The following is a 24,565-nucleotide window of genomic DNA, read 5'->3' as shown; positions in this document are numbered from 1 at the left end:
CGCATGGGTTGAATGTTTTGTATTTTCTGGCGGGCGAAAAACGATCAACAAGATGGAGTTGATTTCTGCGCTGCAGTTTCTGCGATTACATGACATTCCTGAAGGTAAGTCTTCCTTCTGAAGCTACTAATCGTGTACGCATCCCTTTGTTTTATTGAGGCTCGTCTTCGTTAGTACCGCTGCTTTCCCGTATACATCTGCGTCACTGTCATTCATGTTTCCATGTCAGAGTTCCAGAAAAACACAGGCTTATAAATACCATTTTAAACATGATTAAAAATATCATACATAGAGAGAAGAGAAAACACAGCCGTTTACACAATGAGCGTCAGTGGACTCCTTTATTTGTCAACATCGCATCCACTGAACTCCCAGAGTTGTGACAGCAAGGGCGCCCTCTAGAGGGAGAAGTCGAAAGAAAAAAACAAAAGAAATTAGAGTTTTTAAATCTTGTATTTTGTGAAAATCATGTGATAACTGTTGTGATTTCAGCTTGGGTGGAGACAATTTGGGATTTGGAGTTCACAGAGATTAAATCAATAGATGACCACTTGGATGAACAATTGACAGCCAGTGGAGAGAAGGCCTTCGGGAACCTGTACCAGTGTTTTCTATCATATGCAGACCAAGAGCAATCTGCAGGCACTGATGGAGCTCCCCAGGTAAATCTATTCTCATGGATTATTATTTGCAAGCACTTCAGCAAAGTCATGATCTTTGAACTTTTATCTTTAAAAATTTGTCGGTCTGTTGCTGATTTTCTGAAATCCTTAATTTCTAGACTGACTTAAAGGTGTGTAGAATTTGAAGACGGGTGTCAGAAATTCCATACAGTATTTACAATTACATTTTCATTCATTTACTATTACGTGAAATCTAGAGACTTGTTGTGTTCCCCTGCTGATGTGAGGTTGTGTTTGTTATTTTCCTCACTGGTGCCAACAGTAGCACTGAGTGTATCCCGTCTTATTTTGCAGAATATCTGGGCAGTTCTGATTGAGAATGGGGTGTCGATCAAGACTTTGGTGGCCGTGCTGTCCTTCTTTGTCCTGTCGGGAAAAGCTAAAGTGGCCAATGTGCAGCAGAGAGTGACCAGCCTGCATGCTGCCTCAGTTTACTTGCTGATGCTTGGAATCCCAGGTGAGAACATCTCAGAAATGAATGTATAGAGATCAACAGTATAGTTATAGTTATATATAGGTTTTTGATTGTCAGGCATAACACTGTAAATGTGCTGTATTTAAACTAGATTGGTGTCACTGTTAATAATTCTATAAAACCATTTCCAAGTGATCATAGCACTTCATTCTTTAAACCTAGTTTAGAGTTTTGGGGAAATCTGACAAAAATGTTCCTCCAGTAGAAAGATCACTACTCAGTGGCGTGCACAGACATTTTGGGGGCAGGTGCTCAGTGAAAAATAAGGGCAGTTTGTGAGGCATGTGGAACTATTGGCTGCATTATTATAGCAGTGGGTAATTTAAAAAAAAACAAAAAAAAAAACATTACAGGCACTGTGGCACATGTTGAATGTAATTGCATATTTATTTATGTCAACATGTTAATAACTAAAGGTGTCAGAACTGTCAGAAGAAAAAAGTGTACAGTGTGAAGAGTGAGCTTTGCCCCTCTAAACTTTAGAGAGTGGAAATATTATCACACGCTTTTAATCGTCAAGCATTTATAGATGATCATGTCAGCACGGGCCACTTACACTTTAAAAAAGAAAAAAAAAACTTTCAAGAGGGCAAAGGGTAGGTGCTATAGCACCACCTAGTGTCTGCCTGTGCATAGTCAAACAGAGAGTTTTAGAGGTGTGGTCTGTTTTTATGTAGTGCTTTTTTGTGTTTGTGTGCAGTTTTTCAAGATGCCTCTTTATCTTGTTTGCAGGGAGCGTTGCTCATAAGGTTCACCATGAGGTTTTGTTCGACACATGTTCAGACTTGAGCCGTCACTGCTGGCCTCAGGTCACAGGAAAAAAACGCAAGAAGGATGGCCTGAAGAGTGCTCGGGCAGAATGCAAACGCTCCAAACCACAGCGTAAAGACACTTCAGATGTACGGTCATGTCAAAGAAATCACTCCAACCTGTTTCCAAACCTTTCTATATGGAGACCTACTTTCTAAACATGGCAAACTGTTGACAATGTAAATTGTAAGAGCAAAAAAAATTAAGGTGAATAATAAAATCACCCGCAACCCATCTGTGAGTCTTGACCGAGTCTTTGGGAATCTCTGCATTACAAGATATGATTCGACATCTCACTTTCACACACTAACTTTAATTGTACCGTACTAGTGTTGCTCATCTGGGAAGATGATTGTTAGTGTTTGGCATTAATTGTGCATGTTGTTATTGTCAGATGCAAGAAGAAGAGGAGGAAGAGGAGCTTAATTTCTCTGGGTCTGACTTGAAGAAGATTAGAGATGCTGTGTTTCTCCTGGTTCAAAGCCACCTTCGTCTCCTACGGACATTTCCACTCAAAGATAGACCACAAAGTCGCCTCAACTACACGCCGGTAACTACAGAATCTTCCGTCATTCCCTCTTCATTCCAGCAGGTAACCTGTAATGTAACATGTCCTTTTTCTCTGTAGATCTTCATTTGGCTGCTGTACTTTGAGCCAGTCATTGGGGAGCTAAACTTTGGTGCTGTTCAGTAAGTATTGTAATGTCTTGCTTTGTCATATCAATGAATGTGAATGAAGACACTTTTCTTACTTCTGCACAGAGACATCAACAAGCTGAGGAGTGTTCCCGAGATGGCGTTCTATGGCCTGCAGCGCCTTTGCTCTCCAGAACACGGAGACCAAGCAGAAGTAAGATCCAATAAACATGGCACATGTGTTATTATGTAAACATAACACCCTACCATGTCTTTGTAGTGACACAGAGAAACATTTGTCCTTCACAAAGACTTGTATAAAATAAACAAACCAAATCTACCAGTGCAGTTCAAGCCAAGCAAAGTTTTATGCCTTATGATTTTTCCCTGTGGCTTGAACAGTTATTTACATTTCTGTGGGCAAATAGGAAATATACTGTTGTTGGTCCACATGTGGAATATGTTATGATAATGAACACAGCCCTTTTTTACTCTGTAGAGAAGTGAAAATTCAACATCAACATCATCATTTCATCACGCTAGTAATGATCCAATATGGATACATCGTTTGGTACTGATATGGTGTATTTCCACCGGCTCTACTCGCCTCGCCTCGGCACGGCACGACTAGGTTGCATCTCCACTACAAAAAAAGTACCTTTTTAATGTGGGCGGAGTCATCACTGCACGGCTGAGTGAAACTGCTGTGACTTTGTTTTATACGCGACACACACACACACACACACACTGTCCCTAAATACACCAGACTTCTCTGTTAAATATAGAGGTTTCCCTGGTAGTTGTTGGAGATTAACCCATGTTTTTAGGAATGTTAAGTAGTTTTACGTGATCCACAGTTCACCACTGTTCGGCTTGTTTTGTATGTGGGACGTCTCTTTCCTGTGACGGCACTCTGGCCAGTCAGTGGCCGTCAATCTGACCTATCATTGCATTAGTTACCTACTCGGCACGCTTTTGGAACCTACCTGAGCAGGTACTAAAAATAGTACCAGGTTCCAGGTTCCCAGGCAAGTAAAAATGCTACTTAAACCGTGGCGTGCCGTGGTGAGGCGAGGCGAGGCAAGTAGAGCTGGTGGAAATGCGCCAATAGTATTGATATTTGGATCGACCTGTCCATGTGAGACCCTTCCTTTTGCCCTATGTCACTTTTTGCATGGTCTGTCACCTCTTGAGCACATTTGGAATTTTTCTGAAGCTACTTATGAGGAGTGGACTCATATTCCACAGGCTACAATCAGTATCCTGATCAACTCTATGTGAAGATGTGTCGGCACTGTCCCTGGTCATGGACAGGTTCTCTGCCCCTCTTAAACATGACCGATGTGAAGCTTTACTTTAGTGTTTCTTTAAATAAGCTGCATACAGAGTGGCCTTTTACTGTGACTATCCCAAGACACACCTTACAATAATTATACTCTAATCTGCATATCTACAGTATGTCTCGCCTGCCACCTGGTATATAGATAACTGTAAATCTGTAAATCACATTTGTAAATCAAATTTGAAAGAAATAACTTTTTTTCTCACCATTGACTTATTTTCATGGAAAATGTGAGCAAAAACAAATGTGATGTATTTCTATATTTCTATATTTGCTGTGTCAAACGCTGATAGTCTTGGAATGACCGTCCCATTATTTGCAGTTACAACTAATCCTGTTTCAGTCATCCCTGTTTTCTTTTCTTTCTTTTTTCTTTCAAAAACTGTAAAACCAAATTAAACCCTACCCTTGAAAATGAATTCTTCTAGAGTGTGAAGTTGCGGTCAGTGTTCTTTGAGCTTTATTTCCATTTATTTCGAAATTTATTTTTGTAGGTATTTTCCCTTTGGAAAGGTTTCTTTTTACATATTGCAATATCAGAGTTGTTGTAATTAATGCCACTGTTTTGCAGTCGCTGCGGAGGGTTTTCCATCATCTTCTTTATGTGATCCTGATGATGAATAAAGGCAGCGGAGGAAAGCCCTCCCTACTTGAAGTCAGCCAGGCCGTCCTCGCCACTCGTGACCAGGCCGTCCATTTTGTTTGGTAAAGCACTGTCACTTCATTTAAAAAATGAAGAGCTTGAGTTTTCTGATGCTCAATCAGGAATTGTGCATTTCTAATCTCTATTCATAAAGAACTGGATATGAAATATCTAGCTGGAATTTATAATTTATTGTTGCTGATTTGTAAAAGCTGCTAGTAAATCAATCATTTAAAGCAACTGTTCCTGTCTTTGTCTCTGTCTGTCTCTCGCTCTCTCTCTCCCGCTCTCTGTCTCTGTGTCTCTGTCTCTCCCTCTTGGATGATTTTGTGTTTACAGTCATCTCGTAGATGAACTAAAGGAGCTGGCTTTGCCTTTTCTGCATATCCTCCTGCAGCATATTTGTATCCAGGTGAATCCCCACTCAGCAGTGATAAACTTCTGGTACCATTTCTGTGTTGAGTCATGAAAATGACCACACTCAGCAACATGACTGTTTTGCTTGTTTGTTTATGAAAGCATTTTCATTTTTCAAGCATAATTTTCAATAATTGTGATTCTTTCAATGTTAAGATGGTGGAGAAGAGTGAGTTTCGAAGCCATGGAGCTCAGGCTGTGGGTATGTTGTTGTCTGAGATGACCGGCACAGAGTACGCCCGCTTTATCAAGTGGCTCTCTAACTGCTCCAGATCCCGTAAGGTGAGAAATGTTTTACAAACTCTATATTATATCAACATTATCATATTAGTCAGACTTTCTCATCATTTGTTTTTTAGTTGTGTGATTTTCTGAGAAGCACATGATGCTGATTGAAGAAGATACATTTGAAGATATATTTTGATTTAAGATTGGTGTCAAAATGCTCCTTTTTTTTGGAATTGTATTAATATTATTATTTTACACAATTCTTTCTGATTATTGTTCTATGTTCTTGCCAAAAAAGTGTGATTCACACATTTGTAAGAAATGTTTATCTTTAAGTTCCCATCCTTCCATGATAATATGATGATACAGTCCCTTCCAAACATTGTGAGGCCAATTACATTATTTTTGCTGTACACTGAAAACATTTGAGGTTGACATCCATCGGCCCATTTTCTACCGCTTTATCCTCTGCAAAGACAAGAGTGCTAACCATTACACCAACCGTGGTTTTTCTCCATGTATTTCAGCTTTTATTTCATGGTATTTACATGAAGATATGTTAAACAACTTTGAAGATCTGACATTTTGTTTGAACCCTCATATTTTTAAATGAACAAGTTGTTAGAAAATTGTTGTTGTTTAGAAGGTGTGGACAGCACTGAGCTCAGAAAGTTACAGAAACCTTTGGTCTGCTCCTTAAACCCTACTGTGCAGCATTTTACCCGCTAAAGAACGGACTGAAGGGAGAAGGTATCACAAAAGAATAATGCAAAAGTTTGGTGAAATCAATGCTTTGTAGGCTTGATGCAGTTATTATAAGCAAAGGAATTCTAACTCAATACTAGTATTATTTATTTTAATCTAATTCTAAAGCTATCTTCTAAGCTGTTTACATTCATTAATGCTGCTGCTGTATGATTGAACATCCCTTAACCCCAGTTGCTCCAGTGAAGCAAGTCAATGCGAGGAGCTTAGTCTATGGTTGCACTGGACGACTTATGCGTTTATGTCTGTAGCTGCATGGACATGATAATGATCTCCTGACTGCTGAATCGTAATGAGTGGGGTCTGTTGTTGTCTTCTGCAGATGGTGTGCCGGCTCTTCTCTGTGGATGTGGTGATGGTACTGCTGGAGCAGCCAGAGAGAAGGCCGGAGGAGTGCCAGGATCCAGACCTTGCCCAGTTCCTGCCACACAAGTTCCTGATCCAGAACCTGCTGTTCAGCCGTCAGATGGACGAATCGCCTACTGTTCAAGGCCACGCCCTCTCCTGTCTGGCCAAGTGCCTGGAGATCCCTTCACTCAACGTCACGCGGGCTGTGCACAACCTGTTCTCTGCAAGTAAGACACGCGCAGAGCCGACCTGAGAAACACATTTAGCTTTTTTTCCCCCCTGTGAATTTCATTTAGATGGAATTTCATAAGTGGTCTGATGTGTAGATGGATGGAATAACTGTCACAGCAGCACAGTTTCACTTCACATTCAAAACATACATGTAAACATAGAAATATGAAACAATATATAGACAGCTATACAAAGAAGGAATAGAATGTTACCATAAAATATCACATGTAGGCACATACACCAAATAAGTGTTTACATTGCTTTTTTTGAGTGTACTTTAAAAGTTGTTCTGGTCTCATCTCTTTCTCTGTTTAGCTGGAACCCAGACAGTGTTGGAGGGGGAAACCACACATGGTACCACACATGGTACCACACATGGTACGTTCATTTCTTTCTTTGACTGACCAACCTTTGAGTGAGAAGAAGTGAGAAGAGTTTGGGTAGAGTCCTACCACAGTGGATGGCAAGGATTTTCAGAGAGATGAGAGTTAACCTTTATCACTATATTTATTTCTTGTCACCTTTATTTTGGTTTACAAAACTGTTGGTTTCAAGAAACTGATAATCCGTATAAAATGTGTCTGATAACAAACTGGTCTATAATAATCACCTTCCATACAGAGAACATATTCATTTAAAAACAACATGCAGGTGAATTGATGACAACATTTATTATAAGTGAGTAATAATCACCAACATAATGAAAATGACACCACCACTGATAATTTATTATTCCCCTCAGAGATTCTCATTCATATTTGTGAATGCAGACATTTTTAGTGAGCTATGATATAAGTCATTTTTCTGCAGTGAACGTGTACCACAAGCTCTTTTTAAATGAATTAGCCAAGTCTTGAAATCTCAAAAATCATTTCAGTGTATTTTTATTCCTGGTTCACTGTAGTTCATGTTTGAAATGAATATTCTTTTTGTTTTCAGGAATTTTGGCTTCCCAGCAGAAAACCTACCGCACTCTGCCCTTCAGGACTGTGGAGATCAGCACCACTGAGAACTCTGGCTATGATGGTGAGATCAGTTACATCCAAACATTTCTTCTTTTAATTATCTTCACACATTCAAATATCTGCACTTGAGAATGACATTAATAATTATTTTAAAATTTCAATGCACCAAAAGAGAATATGGCTCATATCCTGCTGTGCGTCAAAGACTCTAAGACGATCGTGAGGAAATCGGCATTGCAGGTACCTGGAGCAGTGACTGTTCAGTCCTGAGCACGTGTATCTATTGGTGAAATGCATGCATAGATGACTTTTAACCTTTCTGCTCTGCTGTCTCTACCTAGGCCTTGGTGGGTCTCCTTAAACATGATGTGGTCCCCTTGAGCCCTGAGAACCTGGCCAGGCTGTCGGAGCGTAGCAGAGACCCGGCTGTGTCTGTAAAGAAGAAGGCTCTGCAGAGTGTGGGAGAGTTACTTGCTGTGAGTCTTCAGTGTCTCTTCTTTCTGTGCCTGCTCATAACGTGTAAACAATCTGCTAGTGTCAAGAAAAGAAATGTGTCTTTGATCATCAGGCCAAACCAGAGTGCAGTGTGGTGCAGAAAGCATGGCTGCAGGGTGTGGTGCCATCGGTGTTGGACTCAGAGAACACCGTGCAGGACAAGGCCCTGGAGGCTCTTGATGAGGTGCTGCTCCGTCCGATAAAGCGGTACACTGTCGGCTGCCACCTGGATACCAGTGAGAGGCTAACCTGGGACTTGCTGGACCTGCTCTGTCATGACTTTCAGAATCTCAGGTTCAACTTTATTCTTTCTAGTGTGTTTTTATGGGGAAAAAACAAATGCTACATTTGAACCAAAAATGCAGGCAGTCTTTCTTAAAACTGTTGAATTCATACCAAAAATCTATATTTAATCTATATAGAATTTTATGTTTACTTCAATATGAAAAATGTGCAAGTTACTCTACCACCACTAAACACATCATGGAGGGCCAAGGGTGTGTGTGTGTGTGTGCGTGTGTGTGTGTGTGTGTGTGTGTGTGTAGTTACATTTACACACATACAGTACACACAAACCTGCATTGCTCTTTCTTGCTTGACCACTCACTCATGGTCATGCATGAAAAAAATACAGTTTTATAACATAAAACTATTAAAATTTGGAAAAATATCATGATACAATCTTTTCTTCAAATAAATGTATTATTTGTCACATGTTTGTCTCACCCTGTGTTCCTGTTTGTGTCCTGTATCTCTAGCCACTATTTCAGCAGAGCTTTCCCCATCTGGTCCAGACAGAACATGTTTACTGCAGCATTCATGACAAATCTCATCTCACACACTGAGGCAGATCATGCTGCTGGTGCCTGGCTGCTGCTCTCCAAGTCTATTCGTTTCTCTCCCATACTGCCCTACAGCAAGATCCTGGATGCCTGGTACAGGATGATCAGGTGTGAGGAACATCATTTACACAATGAGTTATTTTTGTAAGTGAGAATTAAGTCTAACTTGGTATTGGTTTGCCCTTAGTTCAAAGGATGCAGATGTGGCAACCAGCTGTCACATCCTCTGTGTGATGGGAGATATTGCTGTACACTTGGATGAACTGACCAAAAACAGGATAGTTAGTAAGTGATTATGACATTATTATGGAAAATTCACTGCATAAATCTGTAAATCTGTCATCATTTTCTAAACTTTCTCTTTAGGTGATCTCATGGCTTGGCTTAAGACTTTTAACTTGTCTATTGAGACAATTACTGCTGCTCTGGAGACTCTTCAACGACTTGGCAGCAGCGAAAGCATCAAAAACACTCAGGTTGGAGATTTTGCCTTCTCACTGATAAATAATGCCACTTAGATATGTGTGGGTCATGTCACTCCATAAAGCTGGGCTCAGACTACAGGGAATTAGGGCAGATTTACATGCGCCTATAGAGCATCTTGTCACACTATGCCAGTATCCATTATGTTTTTGTTGTTTTGTTTTCATGTTTCGTTTGTGTCCTCTGGATGTCAGGTGGTGATTAACTTACTATCCTGCAATGTGTGAAAATCAGGACACCACATATTTCACAATTTGGAGTAAAATATTGAAATTATACATAATGTGATAAAAATCTCTGCTCAAACACCAGCTGCTGCTTTAAAATCTTGCCGTTGGTTTTCTTTGCCCACGCTTGCATCACTGGTTTACTCATCACCATCACTATCACTATCCCAGGAAAAGCTGTCACTTGTCATTGGAAGCATGTGAACAGTTGAGATGAGAGGCACCTCACACAATTGCAACTGTCAGATTTCACTACCATACCATGCCCCCTGCTTTGCCACCCAACCTTTCTCCCTCCTTCCTCACTCACTCACTCAGCTCTCAGCCCACTTCTTGGTATTTTTCTTAATCAGGAATTGGGTGGAGTTGGCCTCAGAAGAAGGGGTTTAGGTATGAAATTAGTCAGGATTTCCAAACTCCTGTAGTCTGAGTTCACCTTGAAGAAATTCCCAGACATTTCAGGCAGATTGAAGGTTTTTCTTTGTTTGTTTTTTTAGGCATTCCTGAATCAGCATGGTGGTGAGCTGGTGTCAGTGTGTGAGGCTCATTTAGCTGCCATCCTCCTAAATGAAAAGGGGGCTGAGAACCTAAATGAGGAATTAATGGTGAGTTTGACTTTTATGGCTTTAATTGAATTTTAAACACCACTTCTTTTTTCAGGTTTTAATCTGTGTTGGTTATTTTATTTGGCCATTAACTCTTCATGCTTTTTTTCACATGCAGTAATACAGTTTTTGGTTTCAGTTCACTTTGACTGTTTTCTGTACATACATTACATTCACAAATTATCTTTATTTTTCATAGAATTCTATTTGTCATTGAATTTAATCTTGAATCTTTGAATCTTTTATTAAGCACATATTTCTTGACATGTTTATATTTCCTTTTAAAGCGTGTATCTGTTTTTTAATAACTTGAATTTGATCAGGTCTTTTGATGGAAAGCAAGAACATGACAGCCAGGCACTTGACATCATCCACATCCAAATAGTCATACAGTATATACTGTATAAGGGGGTTTAGAAGGGGAACTCTATACTACTTTAGTACTACTAAATTTGTGTGGAAAGTTTCTCTGATACATGGAGTATATTTTAGAAGGAAAGCAAATGACATTGTAAATAACATCTCATATCAAATGGAACCTAATATTTTAAGTAAGGAGGTGTAAAAGTAAATAAATAAATCAAAACAGAACAAAATGAAACAAAAACTGACACCGACCACATTCTATTCCTTATTCCAACAAATCAATTGCCCATTTTGCCCATTTTTCATTATATCTGAGCATAAAGATCAGTCTTTCCATCTCTTGGATCTCTTTCATAACTTCTAGTCAGAATTTGCTGCCACAGTCATTAAAGTGTTATGCAAGTCAAGAATAGGTTGCATGTTACATCCATTTTGGGAAAACATCTACATACATTCATACATCCTGTTTAATGTGTACAACATACTGACAACGTATTGATCATTTGTCATATGACAAATGTGAAAACCTGTGGAAAAGCTTCAGAATACAGAGGACAAATGTATGTCTTTGTCGAGACAGAGATCAGATGTAAGGTTTGTATGGATACAGGGCTCCTGAGGAATTGACTTGCAATGCAAATACATCATACTCATTTTCACTGTTTTACTGATAAATGCAGAAATTACTATTCTTTTTTAATAAAACAAAATTTGTATTGCTTGATTGCCCATTTAACATTTTGGCAAAGCAAAAACAAATAAAAAATAATAAATTATATTTAAATAAAAACCTTCTTAAAGTCACACAAAAACAACTCCTCAGCACTGGTACAGCAGCTGAACTGTTGATGGATATAGATTTTTCAGTCAATGCTTCCCCACAGTTGTGTGTGTGTGTGTGTACGAGTGAGCGCAGGCAATGCAGGCCGTTAGCTGCTGCTTCCCCTCATCGCTCCATTTCGCTGTGTTGTGTCTACGTTAGCTCGTCCTGTATTGTGTTTCTGCTTCTTGTTCCGCATGTGCTGTGGCTGTCGTTATTGCCCCGTCCTCCACATCAAACCACAGTGCTGTATTTAAACAGTAGTCCAACTCCGTGAAGCATTTTTGCTTCGAGGATTGTTATATTCTGATTACTCGAGTTTCTTGAGGAATCATTTCAGCCCTAGTTTGTATTAAAAGAACCGGGAAATTTGGTCGCACATGCACAAGTAGATGCAAAATTTACTTGCAATGTCTCAAATTTTGCCCTGGGATGTAACCAGTGTGTGATTTGTTTGTTGACTCTGATTTGTTTTTCAGTCAAAACCAATATGCATTCAAGGCCGCTCCCTTTAACTGTGTTATTTTTGTATAATTAAAAATCATGCTCTCTCTTACAGATAAAACACCTGCACACACTGGGCGTGTTGTCACTCCTCTGTCCTGCCAAGTTTAATAAAAGGATAGTGCTGCTTGTGGAGTCTGTCCTTACAGCACGTTCTGACAAACCTGCAGGTATGAAGTATAATATTCCTACATTTTTGGGAGGACGATTGCATGACTTTAGTGAACGGCAGATAGCCTTTGCATGTTCAATCAAAGGCTCTGTGTGTCGGCAAATAATAATTCACTAAATATTCAAATGAATGAGAATTTTTATTGCTTGAACATGGTCTGTATACGGGTTCCCTTAAAACAAGATGGTTCTTTTTAAAGTCTCTTTAAATCACAGTTATACAGTTCTCTCTGGGTTCCTTGCCTTACGGATGCAGCACGTTCTTTAGAGTTGGTTACTCTAAATTGTCCATAGCTGTGAGTGGTTGTCTCTGTAGATCAGCTCTACAGTAGCTAGCATAATTATGTTCTGTCCATGGTGTAAGTACTCTGGACATTGGCATTCAAGAATAAAGCAGTGTCTGATTATTAACAACCATTAGTAGAAAAATGCAGTATACTACACAATACACTCAACAAAAATACAAATATCAAATTTTCTGTCAAATTTTTTTCACAGCTTTGTTTACTTCACCTTAATTCAAGTAATCCATCTACCTGGCAGCTGTTTGAGTTCAACTGAGGGCCTTTCTGTGTGGAGTGTGATGTCCCCCTCTTATTGCCCATGTTCTGTGCTAACATGGCTTACTTGTTGCCAATTATTGACAGAATGCCAGGTGGAATTGCCAGCCTCGCAGCCATTGTCCCAATTCAGAGCAAACTCTCTGCCCACTCGAGTCAGAGCTCATGGAGTCATCACTTTAGGTAAACTGACACTTTTCTTATACTCTTTAAATGTATGAGAACATTCATAAACCTAATAGTGAATGACCTCCCTGATCCCCATGCAGTGCTACTGTGTCTTGTGTTTCAGGTAAACTGTGTCTCCAACATGAGGAACTAGTCCCAAAATACCTGCCAGTGTTTGCCAGGGAGCTGGAGGTTGGCACGGAGGTGGCTGTGCGCAACAATGTAGTTGTGGCTATGTGTGATCTGTGTGTTCGATATACCGCTATCGTGGATCAGTACATTCCCAACATCTCTGCCTGTTTGCTGGACACTGACGCTGCCATCAGGGAGCAGGCTCTCATCATGCTGACCAACCTGCTGCAGGTCAGAATTGGACTAAGCATTCTACAACATCAATTAAATATTGTTCAAGCAAATCACATCTGCCTTGAATAATAAGTCTTAATTCAGTGGTATTTAAGGTGGAAAGTGTATTCAATGCATTTTCAGCAAGTAACATTTTGAAAATTGCTGTTTCGAAACCCAAGAGGCAATTATTTTATCAGCTATAGACATCAAGCCTTTATTCACAGGTTTTATGAAGAATAAAATGTATTAAAAACAAACCAATGGTTATTAAATTGATTACATTTCATTTTGGAGGGGTTAGTTTTGATTTGGGAAGTAAGGGTTGCATGAATGATTTAAAGGAACTCGATGTAGATAAATAAACGGAACATCATTTACACATTGTTGTAATGTGAACAGGTTTGCTTTATTTGAAATGAATGGGCCATGTGACATTTTCTCTCTGGTTTTTAACATTTCTCATGTAACATTCTGTCTTTTCTAGGAGGAATTTGTGAAATGGAAAGGCTCCCTCTTCTTTTGCTTCATGTTGGCACTCATTGACCCAGTCCCTGCCATTGCAAGGTAAATCATACATTTTACATATTGAAAAGATGAGTGAGCAAATAAAGTTAGTGATATTGAAACAATTTGACTACAGCATAACATGGAGTTGGACTTTTATTAGCCGATACTATGAGGCCAGAATTAAACATTGTATTATTTTAAAATACACAAAGTTTTATGATGTAATATCATTAAGGTACACCAAGGAAATTCTATACATGATGATATTAATTCCACATGTGTATTTAATTTTGGTTGTATGTAGCAGTGATAATAGAGCGATCTATTCCTAAATATTTGTCACGTTTTTAATGCCCTGAGATGTTATCATTAATTAGTGTGCACACAACCATCATAGAACATTACAGGCTGTTGCACTATGCAGTGTATTCTGTAGTCTACCGAGGCAATACATATTCCATGTGAACAAATGAATAAATGAATGGGGCTTGCATTTAATAAAAAAAAAAAAAAAATCAAACATGGGTTTACAGTTTGTGTAGATACTGCCTGGTCCATCAGCTGCTGAAGAAGAACCCAGACTTGTTCAGCCAGCACTTCATCGAGTGCATTTTCCACTTCAACTCCTACACCAAACACAAGTCTTACAACACCTTCCCTCAGAGTGAGAGGTAAGAAGATACACCCAATACCCAATTTACAAACCAGTTGGGATGCTGTAAAAATGTAAATAAAAACAGAATGATGAATGATTTGCACTTCTCATAAACCCATATTTTATTCCTAATAGAACATAAACAACATATCAGATGTTGAAACCAAGACATTTTACCATTTCCTATAAAATATCAGCTTAATTTGAATTTGATGGCAGCAACACATCACAAAAGTTGGAACAGTGGCAACAAAAGGCTGGAAAAGTAAATCAAAAACAACTGGAAGAGCATTTGACAACTAATTAGGTTAATCTGCAACAGGTCAGTAACATGACTGGGTATTAAAGGAGCATTTTTCCGCCAATCTGTGACAAAAACAAAGACTTTGAAGATCCCACCATTTACAGTGTATAATATCAATAGATTCAGAGAATCGGGAGGAATCTCTGTGAGCAAGTGACAAAGCTGAAGGTCAAACCTGATGCTCATGATCTTCGGGCCCTGAGGCGGCACTGCGTTAACACAGGCATGATTCTGTACTGGAATTCACGACATGAGCTCAGGAGCACGTCCAGAAATCACTGTCTTCCCGTGCAAATCCACAAATGCAAGTTAGTTTAGTTTTTTCAAACAAAGAACACATGTTTAATTCACAAGCAGACATCCACATTGAATCATTCACATTCATTAGCTTCTTCTCATGTTTGAAAGGAACAGTGAGAAGAATTTTATTTAATCTCACATCTTCTCAGGAGTCTGTTTAATCTTTTCAGATTAAATAGTGTGCAGGCTTTTGCAGGCTTGAGAAATCATAAATCAATGCTTAACCAACATGGCTTCCTGTTGACATCAACATTTAATCACATAATTCATGCTTGCATTTACATACGTAATCAAAACCATCCCCTCTGTATACATCATGCTTTCAGTTCAAGCTGTAGAAGCCATATGTGAACACAGTCCAGAAACCCCACTGTCTTCTCTGAGGCTAAATGGAAAACTGTTCTGGGGTCAGGTGGATCCAAATTTTGAATTATTTTTGGAAAACATGGACCCCGTGTCCTGCAGACTAAAGAGGAGCGGGACTATCCAGCATGTGATCAGCAGAAAGTTCAAAAGCCTGCCTCTCTGATGGTATGGGGTTGCATTAGTGCCTATGGCGTGGGCAGCTTGCACATCTGGAATGACACAATCAATGCTGAAAAGTACTTAGAGGTTTTAGAGCAACATATGCTCCCATCTAGTCAACGTCTCCTTCAGGTGATTTGTTGCTGCCATCAAATTCAAAATTAGGTCATATTTTTCATGAAACGGTAAAATTCAGTTCCAACATCTGATATGATGTTTATGTTCTATTGGGAATAGAATATGGGTTTATGAGATTCTGTTATGGGTATTTGGTTTTTGACAGCGTCATCATTCATCCAGTATATTTGCTTTTTTGTCTTTCTGAGTTTAAATTCACGCAGGGCACAGTGGAGTCATAATGTCACTTGTTTTTGTTCATTCATCAACTTATTATCGATAAGTGACAAGGTCAGATTGTCCCTGAAAGGAGTTGAAAACCGGGACAAGCGTTTTCAGATCTACCGATTCCTGTTGGAGAACTGCAATGATGTCCAGCGCTTCAACATCACTAACAAAATAAACCAAGCCATCTTAGGTGAGAATGTGTTTGGATTATGAATTCAAAAACATCATCATTCAATTGTTCTATTCAGTCAGTGCTTTAAAAAACATGTTGTGCCTAGAATAGTATTAATTAGTAAAAAAGTAAAAAAATAAAAAAAGATCCTTATGTTGGCTTTTCCTATTGCAGCAAGCTTTGCAGATGAAGAGCTGCCTCTGGACGCAGGTGGTGCTGAAATCCTTTCTGAGGCCTTCAACATATTGAGCTTAAAAGAGCTTAAACTTCAGACCGTAGGAGGAGTAACAGCAGGGGAGGAAGCAGAGGAAGAGAACTTGGCCACAATGGCTAAAGTTGCCCTGCAGGCTGCTCAGAAGAAGACCGCGTCCCAGGTCAGCACTTCTGCTAATTTACCCTAAAAAGTTGTAATCCAGGGCTCTCGAACTTTAATGGCCAGGGGCGTCATTTATAAAAACGCTGCATAGGTAAGCCTGAAAAGTTGCCGTATGTAAGAAATACAAAAAGTGCTTACGCAAACAAATATTCAGATTTATAAAAAACATTCGCACACACGTCTCTTTAGAAATCACAATCAACCTTGTGGGCTTCAGGTTACGCCAATGGCAAACGCAGGGTCTAGCGTGGCACAGAGATCCAGCAGATCTTGTGTCATCGTGCGTAATGATAACATTCTTTTTATTCCATGCTAACGTAATCTAGCCTCCTTTTTTACCTCATTAACCCTGAGAATGGGTCTCATATCACAAAGTACTTGTGTGTGAATGAAGCTGTAGTAGTAGTTGTTTATTGGTTCAAGATCATGATATCGTGTTGTGAGCAGTCATATTGGAAATGTATTTTACACAGTGGTACCATTTTAAACAGTTCTCTCACATCACTCCCGTAAATGTGCGTACATTACATTACATTACATGTCATGTACGCATGGGTCAGCGTTTCCGTAAAAGACCTCCATCACTTAGACTTGGACTAGTCTTCCTCGGGGTCAATAATTTTAAGATTTGTATGAACGGCTGAGGCTGAGCGTCTACATTAATACATCATTATTATTATTATTATTATTATTATTATTATAGTTATTATTTTATTGTATAATAATAATAATAATAATAACATATGAATCACTGTTCATGCCAATTGCTAATAAACATTCTCTTCCATCACATTTGCACAAGAACTAGCTTTGCTTTGAGTGCAGCTGTAATGTGAATGCTGCAGAATGTATGGAGTCATTGTAGGTTTACATTTTTATTTACTTTTATACCAAACCTCACCTATATCTGAGGTGAACCATGATGAGTCTATTTAATCTTAAAACTCAGACAGATCGAAGACTAATTGCTCAGTATTCTGCTGCTGTGGATCTGATTGGTTAGTTGAGATCCGAGGTGTAATCAGTTCGGTGGGAAACTTGAAATTTAATTCTGTGGATACTAGTAAGTACCATTTCATGTGAAATCAGTTTGTGCTAAATACCAGCTCCTGAATTCTTGTGCTCAAACTTTCATTACATAATACACATTGTTTTTAACATTTCACAAGAGGTTCTTTTATCTTCTCTCCACAGATCCATAAGAAGGTCTTCATCGAGCACACGGTGCCTCTTATCATCAGCCTGAAGAGTTTGCTAGAAGAAAAACGCTCTCCTGCCCTCAGAGACCTCATGGCCTTCCTCCAGGTGAGACAGCAACATGGACATATCAAGAAGAAATGCATATCCAGTGAATATTCATTGATATCTAACAGCAATGTTGAATTTTCCACCTGACTTTTGTTGAGTCTTTCTTTTTGCATATGCCTCCCTAGGTACTGGTTAAACGCTTTAGCCAGCACAAATCAAGTCTAGTCTAGATTTGGCAAATGAGACATGTCTGTCATACATTTTGGTGTCACTTACTCTGCACTGCAGTCGTATAGCATGTCTAACTGTCTAAGATCCTACAGTGTCTTTTTACAGCAATTCAGAAACGGTGGTCTAATCCTTTGAGGACTTGCCTACATCAGCTATATATATATATATGTATATACATATATGTATATATATATGTGTGTGTGTATATGTATATATACAGTATATATATATATGTGTGTGTGTATATATATATGGGTATATTTGTGTGTATATATATATTTATGTGTGTGTGTGTATATATATGTGTGTGTGTGTGTATATATATGTATGTGTGTATATATATATATATGTGTGTGTGTATATATATATACATATATGTGTGTGTGTGTGTGTGTGTGTATATATATATATATATATGTGTGTGTGTGTATATATACATATATATGTATATATGTGTGTGTATATATACATATATGTGTGTGTATATATACATATATGGAATTAATATAACTTATCTTTTATATAACTTGTGCTGGACAGAGGGCATATGTGTATTGTTTGGTTGGTTCACTTCATGACATGTACAGCATGGTTCACTCTGCTTGTGTTTCATTTTGGCACCCATGTTAACAAATGAAAGTGTTCACACTGTGGTTGAAAAATGTAAATATGATGTTGTTAAAAGCATTTTAACAGCTGTATGTGGAGAAAGTGGAGGCTGCAAACAGAGTGTGAAGTTGGCAAAAATAAGTGCCAGTACTCCCCCTATCCATACGAGGTGTATATGTCTGTCAGTAAATCATTAAACACTAGATTATGACATTTTTCCTGTAAATATGTTAGTGATGTTTTGAGTGCTGGAAACATATTCTCAAGAGTTCTTTCTATTCTTACTGAGACCTACCTTACAGTTGTTAACCTTTTATGTCAAAACAATGAAATACATTTTTATAAAATTAGAAGAAACAACCTATTGGCCCACATAAGTGCAGCAACATCATCATAGACCTCATCCCTAAGCACCTCAGTCCCGAAGCTCAACCCACAGAAACAGCTGATGGAGAACCTCTGTGTTTTGTTTAGGTGACGATGCAGGACAACCCTAATAAGATGAAAGAGCTTTTCTCTGGTGATGAACAGCTGCTCGCTGAGGTGGAGTTTTCTCTGAAGACGGCTGAGAAGGAGAGAGTGATGAGTGAGATGGATGATCAGTTTGAAAACTTTACCCGGACTGGAGATGCTAACACTCCCACTGCACAGGTCAGAGTTTCATTTCACATGGTACATTTTTATGATGACCTGTTTTAGTAAATGTTAGAGTTTGTCAACAGTACTTTGTTGTAATGTGTTATAATTCTTCTTCCTTTGTTTTCTTTCTTTTGTTATTTTGATCTATGATTTCTGTGCAGGACTCTCCACAGAGGTCCAGGCTCATTCTCCCTGTTAGATTTGCCACTCCACAGCCGACACGACCATATCAGCTGTCTGAACAACTATCACAAACTGATGGGTAGGTTTCATTTATAGCCGCTGATCACCATCAGAGACTCACAAGTATCAGGCTAAAGTTTACTGCTGTACTTTAATGTGGAGTCAATGATATTTCTTAAACCTTATTAACAGAAGCAATGTAAATTTTACTCCTCTCTTAACACCTCCATGATTTATTGTTTTCAAATTGAAATAACAAGTAATGTAATGACAAAGTTACCCAATGAGAAAGGCAGCAATTAGAAATATTCATTGTTTCAAGTGCATCCACTCACTTTTATTTTTATAATCCATTCATCTGTAATCAGTCATTTTCTCAATGAAGTACTTGTTTGTAAAATGTCAGAAAATGTTGATCACCGTTTCTCAAACCTGGAAATGATGATGTATGCATTTTTCTGATTCTTGGAATAAACTGTTTGTGTTTGTTTTTTAGCAGGTGTATGAACAGACCCACACGGGACAAACGTATCAGGACAAATTCTGACACTTTGAAAGGAACAGGTATAGAAAACAAGTTCCATGTTCAAGAAAAGCCCACAAAATGTTCCTTATCTTTTGTGGTGATGAACTAACCAGCTTTTATCTTGTTTCCCTGCACTTAAGCCTCTTCTTCAGCTAACTCAATGAGATGTTTGCTTAATATACGCCCTCTGCTGGTATCAAACTAAAATGACATGCAAACAAAATGAAACTAATGTTTGACATCCGTGGTTAAGACTAAGAACAGAGCTAAATAAATGCGATGAATTCTGATGAAATGATTATAATTTCATCATTACAAAAGAGATACAGCATATGTGTGTTATAACTATTAATATTTAGTCTGTAGAAGAACATGTGTCAGGTTTTGTTAAGGAATGCTATTCTGGTCTAATTCGCCTGTTTTTGATTCAAAGCATTTGATTAGAAATAGACCACTATTGGTTTTTCAGATCCAATATGTATACTGACTATTACCAGTTAATGAGGCCGATAATCCATATTTGGAACCAATATATATTTTCAGTAAAACTCCAATGCACAGATCTTTTTTCCCCCGCCAAGGCCGGCTGGCCGCTACCAACGGCCCGAACAGCATGTCTCTGTGGTGTTCCGCACAATATTTGATAATGATTTTAAAGCACAGATGAATAATTTATAGGGTGATTAATCCGTTTTTTGTGTGTGTTTGCTTCCAGTGTTGGAGAAAAGGGCTGTGGGTGATCGAGCTATCAGCACACCAAAAGGTATTACCCGTCTCACAATCTGCATCACACATCTATGATCTGCATTCAATTTCACTTTAAGGTGAAATGTTGTCTTTTTTTGTCTCTGCTCTTGGAAACAGCCTGAGGTTGAACACAGTTTGTTCATCCTTTCATCTTTCATTAATCTGTTCATCCTATCATCTTTCATTAATCTGTTCATCCTTTCATCTTTCATTAATCTGTTTGTCTTTCATCTTTCATTAATCTGTTGATCCTTTCATCTTTCACATCCTCAATCTTTTCATCCTTTCATCTTTCACATTCTCAGTCTCTTTCGTCCTTTCATCTTTCATCTTTCACATTCTTTAATCTGTTCGTCCTTTCATCTTTCACATTCTTAATCTGTTAATCCTTTCATCTTCACATTCTTAATCTGTTCGTCCTTTCATCTTTCACATTGTTTAATATGTTCGTCCTTTCATCTTTCACATTCTTAATCTGTTTCGTCCTTTCATCTTTCACATTATTTAATCTGTTTCGTCCTTTCATCTTTCACATATCTCAATCTGTTCATCATTTCATCTTTCACATTCTTTAATCTGTTCGTCCTTTCATCTTTCACATTCTGTCTGTTTCTCCTTTCGTCTTTCACATTGTTTAATATGTTCGTCCTTTCATCTTTCACATTCTGTCTGTTTCTCCTTTCGTCTTTCACATTGTTTAATATGTTCGTCCTTTCATCTTTCACATTCTTAATCTGTTAATCCTTTCATCTTTCACATTCTTTAATCTGTTCGTCCTTTCATCTTTCACATTCAGTCTGTTTCGTCCTTTCATCTTTCACATTCTTTAATCTGTTTCGTCCTTTCATCTTTCACATTGTTTAATATGTTCGTCCTCTCATCTTTCACATTCTGTCTGTTTCGTCCTTTCATCTTTCACATTGTTTAATATGTTCGTCCTTTCATCTTTCACATTCTTAATCTGTTAATCCTTTCATCTTTCACATTCTTTAATCTGTTCGTCCTTTCATCTTTCACATTCAGTCTGTTTCGTCCTTTCATCTTTCACATTCTTTAATCTGTTTCGTCCTTTCATCTTTCACATTCTTTAATCTGTTCGTCCTTTCATCTTTCACATTCTCAATCTGTTCATCCTTTCATCTTTCACATTCTTTAATCTGTTCGTCCTTTCATCTTTCACATTCAGTCTGTTTCGTCCTTTCATCTTTCACATTTTTTAATCTGTTTCGTCCTTTCATCTTTCACATTCTTTAATCTGTTCGTCCTCTCATCTTTTACATTCTCAATCTGTTCATCCTTTCATTTTTCACATTCTCAATCTGTTCATCCTTTCATCTTTCACATATCTCAACAACACCTTGATACAGTTTCTTTCACATACTGTTAATGTGTTTGTATTCTGTAAGTAAACAAACCCACAGTTTATATTTATATTACTTTACTAATAGTAAACATATTCCTTTAACTTTATCACTTAATGAATGAGATTTGTCATTTATTGTGGGATATTTGTTTCTTTCGTTGCTGCTTCAGGAACTGAATGTGTTTATCTTTGTTATGTTAGTAATGCTAAACTTATCACTGCAGTATTATCACATGAAAACCTAAATATTTTCTCTTTTTTTTATTCTTTACCTCCCTTCCTTCCTTCCCACGTGTCCTTCTGTCTGTCCTATGATCTAGTTGGAACCCTCAACTTAACGTTCGATGAAGGATTCAGTGCCATTTTCAGTGACCGAGGAACAAGTGAGTTTTTCTGACAACAATGTGAAGTGTTAACATTGAGAGGATCAACATTGATTTCAGGTGCAAATGTAAAGTGAATAACAACCGTACTGCCACCTCTTATTGTTTACATAATTATCAACAAAACCTAAATGATCTTTTTCTTTGTCGTTTTCAAAAGTTCCCCGTAAAAACGTTGTAGTTTCAGGAAGCACCTCGTCGTACATGCTGTCGTACATGTGCCAGCACTGTAATTGTGCTGTAACGTTACAAACACACACAGCAGGCGTTCGACACATCACAGAGATAAGAACAGAGGAAAGAAAGAGAAATAATGTCTGTTTGTTTACATTTCGTGCCGTCTCCATGTCGAATTTAGCAACTTTACAGACTCCTGGTTCTGTCATAAAGCTAAATACTTTACGTGAAGGAAATGCACAATTCTGCTGTATGAGTGAGAACCATCTAACTACTGCGGGCAGAGAGTCAGACACACACACACACACACACACACACACACACACGTAAAACTGACAGGGACGTGATATTTAAATGTCCCCAGATGAAAGCCTCACTGCAATACCTGTGAATCCATAATCGTCCATCTTTTAAAAAAAAATCTCTTACAGTGACTAATCTGAACTTCCTGGTTGATTAAATCTGGAGGAATAAATGTGGTAAAAATTATTTTCTGTTCGTCAGTTGACTGAAAACATGGAACACAACTGTCATTCTTCCTGCTATAATCTCAGAGTGTGGCTTATTCAGACCAAGTATTCCCCTCCACTGCACTGCACATAAGTATTAACATGTGTATTGAAGAGTAACGCGTGGTGATGTGAATAACAAAATGTGTCCTATGTGTGAGGTTCAGTGTTCATCCAGACTATAATCCAGCACAAATTTATACTAATACACATCTGTATAGTTAGGATCTTTGCTCATTAGACATCAACCTGAAATGTTTTCTCACAGGTCTCGGGGGAGAGACCAGTGTTGATCATGTGCAGCCACAAGAGCAGCAGTAAGTGCGCGAGTTACGTGATTGTGTGTGTGTTATGATGTTCAAGATGTATGCAAGCCTGTATTTACAAGCCCCACTTTATTTTAATGGCTACAAACATAATGAAGTGGTGAAAAAGGAATGCTAAATTCATCCTGATTTTCCTCTTGATCTTTTAAATACAGACTTGCCTGTAAAGCCATCATTAATATCTCCTGATTACAATACCTTAATCTGGCATGAAATACCATTAATCCATGTGAATTACTGATGCAGTGCATGAGGTAATTCATGCTAATGCATGTTACCATGACAGTAAAGTGTTTGTGTTGTGTGTGTTGTGTGTGTTGTAGAGCTCCTCAGCTGAGACAGTGGGATGTGCAGTCCCCACTCAGGCAGAAGAAAAGAAATCCCAAGTTTGGCAAATGATCTCATGGAAGAATATGTTTGTGGTTTTGTTTTGAACACAAACTCGACACAACATTTCCAATGTAACCACAAAACTGCAGGTGCCCTGTAAGTTGACTGATCTGCTCAAAACTTCATATGTGAGACCAGGGCCCTGAACATGTCTGCATCCATAACCAGCACAGAGGACAACGTGTCAGTTTGTACTAAATGCATCTAAGTGCATTCGAAAGTGTGTGACCATGGCAACCATCGGAAGTCCCCGAGTTGCTTTCATGACTGCGAGTGCCAGTCATGAAGTTTTAGTTTCTGTTTATCTCTTCACCAGTTTCCAGTTCTGAAGCGTGGTTGGGAACCTCTGGTACCGCGCCATGAACCAAATATTAGCATGCCAAAATAGACCATTTGTAATATTGTGATATTAATGTATGAAATAAGATGATTCAAAATAAATATCTGATTGTTTTCTATGAACTCCACCTGATTCTTGTTCTCTCAACTCCTTGTGTCGCTTGCGTGTCATTTTCATGTCATTTCCGTGAAATGACGTCAGAACAAATGGACGAAACAAAAGCTGCGACACACTCGACACTCGAGACACTTTCAAACACACAAGCAGTAACAACAGTCAAATAGGAAACGTGTTTAAAAGAACGACGACAGATAACATCATGTCATGGCTGTTGGGTTTTGTTAAATATGTTCATAAAAGAGTTTACAAATACATTGAAAGGTTGAAACATTTATTTTTTTATTATTGAAATGTCCAGTAAAAATCATTTCAATAATTTAGTAAAGCTACAGAATCTTTGTGGTAACTGATCCTGAGATTGTGTGTGTGTGTGTGTGTGTGTGTACTGAATACTACATGTGCTGTGTTGAAAGACAGGTGAAGGCAGGAGCTGCTTCTGTGATTTATTCATATTCTCC

At 38.3% G+C, this 24,565-nt stretch overlaps 1 protein-coding gene across 2 annotated transcripts; it reads left to right on the top strand.

The window, feature by feature from the left end:
- Window positions 1-24,114, top strand: ncapd3 (non-SMC condensin II complex, subunit D3). Of its 2 annotated transcripts, XM_058651751.1 has the most exons (35): window positions 1-104; window positions 493-662; window positions 978-1,140; window positions 1,891-2,057; window positions 2,363-2,518; window positions 2,597-2,658; window positions 2,731-2,818; window positions 4,518-4,651; window positions 4,929-5,001; window positions 5,163-5,288; window positions 6,322-6,574; window positions 6,894-6,944; window positions 7,518-7,604; window positions 7,716-7,783; window positions 7,885-8,019; window positions 8,112-8,332; window positions 8,797-8,988; window positions 9,068-9,165; window positions 9,247-9,356; window positions 10,088-10,195; window positions 11,941-12,055; window positions 12,704-12,799; window positions 12,909-13,147; window positions 13,617-13,696; window positions 14,173-14,310; window positions 15,825-15,958; window positions 16,115-16,314; window positions 17,511-17,621; window positions 18,879-19,055; window positions 19,205-19,305; window positions 19,723-19,790; window positions 20,468-20,515; window positions 22,183-22,245; window positions 23,200-23,248; window positions 23,581-24,114. In XM_058651751.1, exons 1-35 carry the CDS (start codon window positions 53-55, stop codon window positions 23,654-23,656), a joined length of 4,209 nt encoding a protein of 1,402 aa, XP_058507734.1. In that variant the 5' UTR covers window positions 1-52; the 3' UTR covers window positions 23,657-24,114. The 2 variants fall into 2 exon arrangements, with proteins under 2 accessions (XP_058507734.1, XP_058507733.1); XM_058651750.1 differs by lacking the exons at window positions 1-104; window positions 493-662; window positions 978-1,140 and having other exon boundaries at window positions 1,922-2,057; window positions 6,894-6,956; window positions 19,726-19,790.
- Window positions 24,115-24,565: the final 451 nt, after the last annotated feature.

This window comes from Solea solea, chromosome 15 (genome assembly GCF_958295425.1).
Source record: "Solea solea chromosome 15, fSolSol10.1, whole genome shotgun sequence".
In the NCBI taxonomy this organism is placed as follows: Eukaryota; Metazoa; Chordata; class Actinopteri; order Pleuronectiformes; family Soleidae; genus Solea; species Solea solea.
Note: the sequence above shows the minus strand (reverse complement) of the source record. Positions and strands in the feature narration are given on the sequence as shown.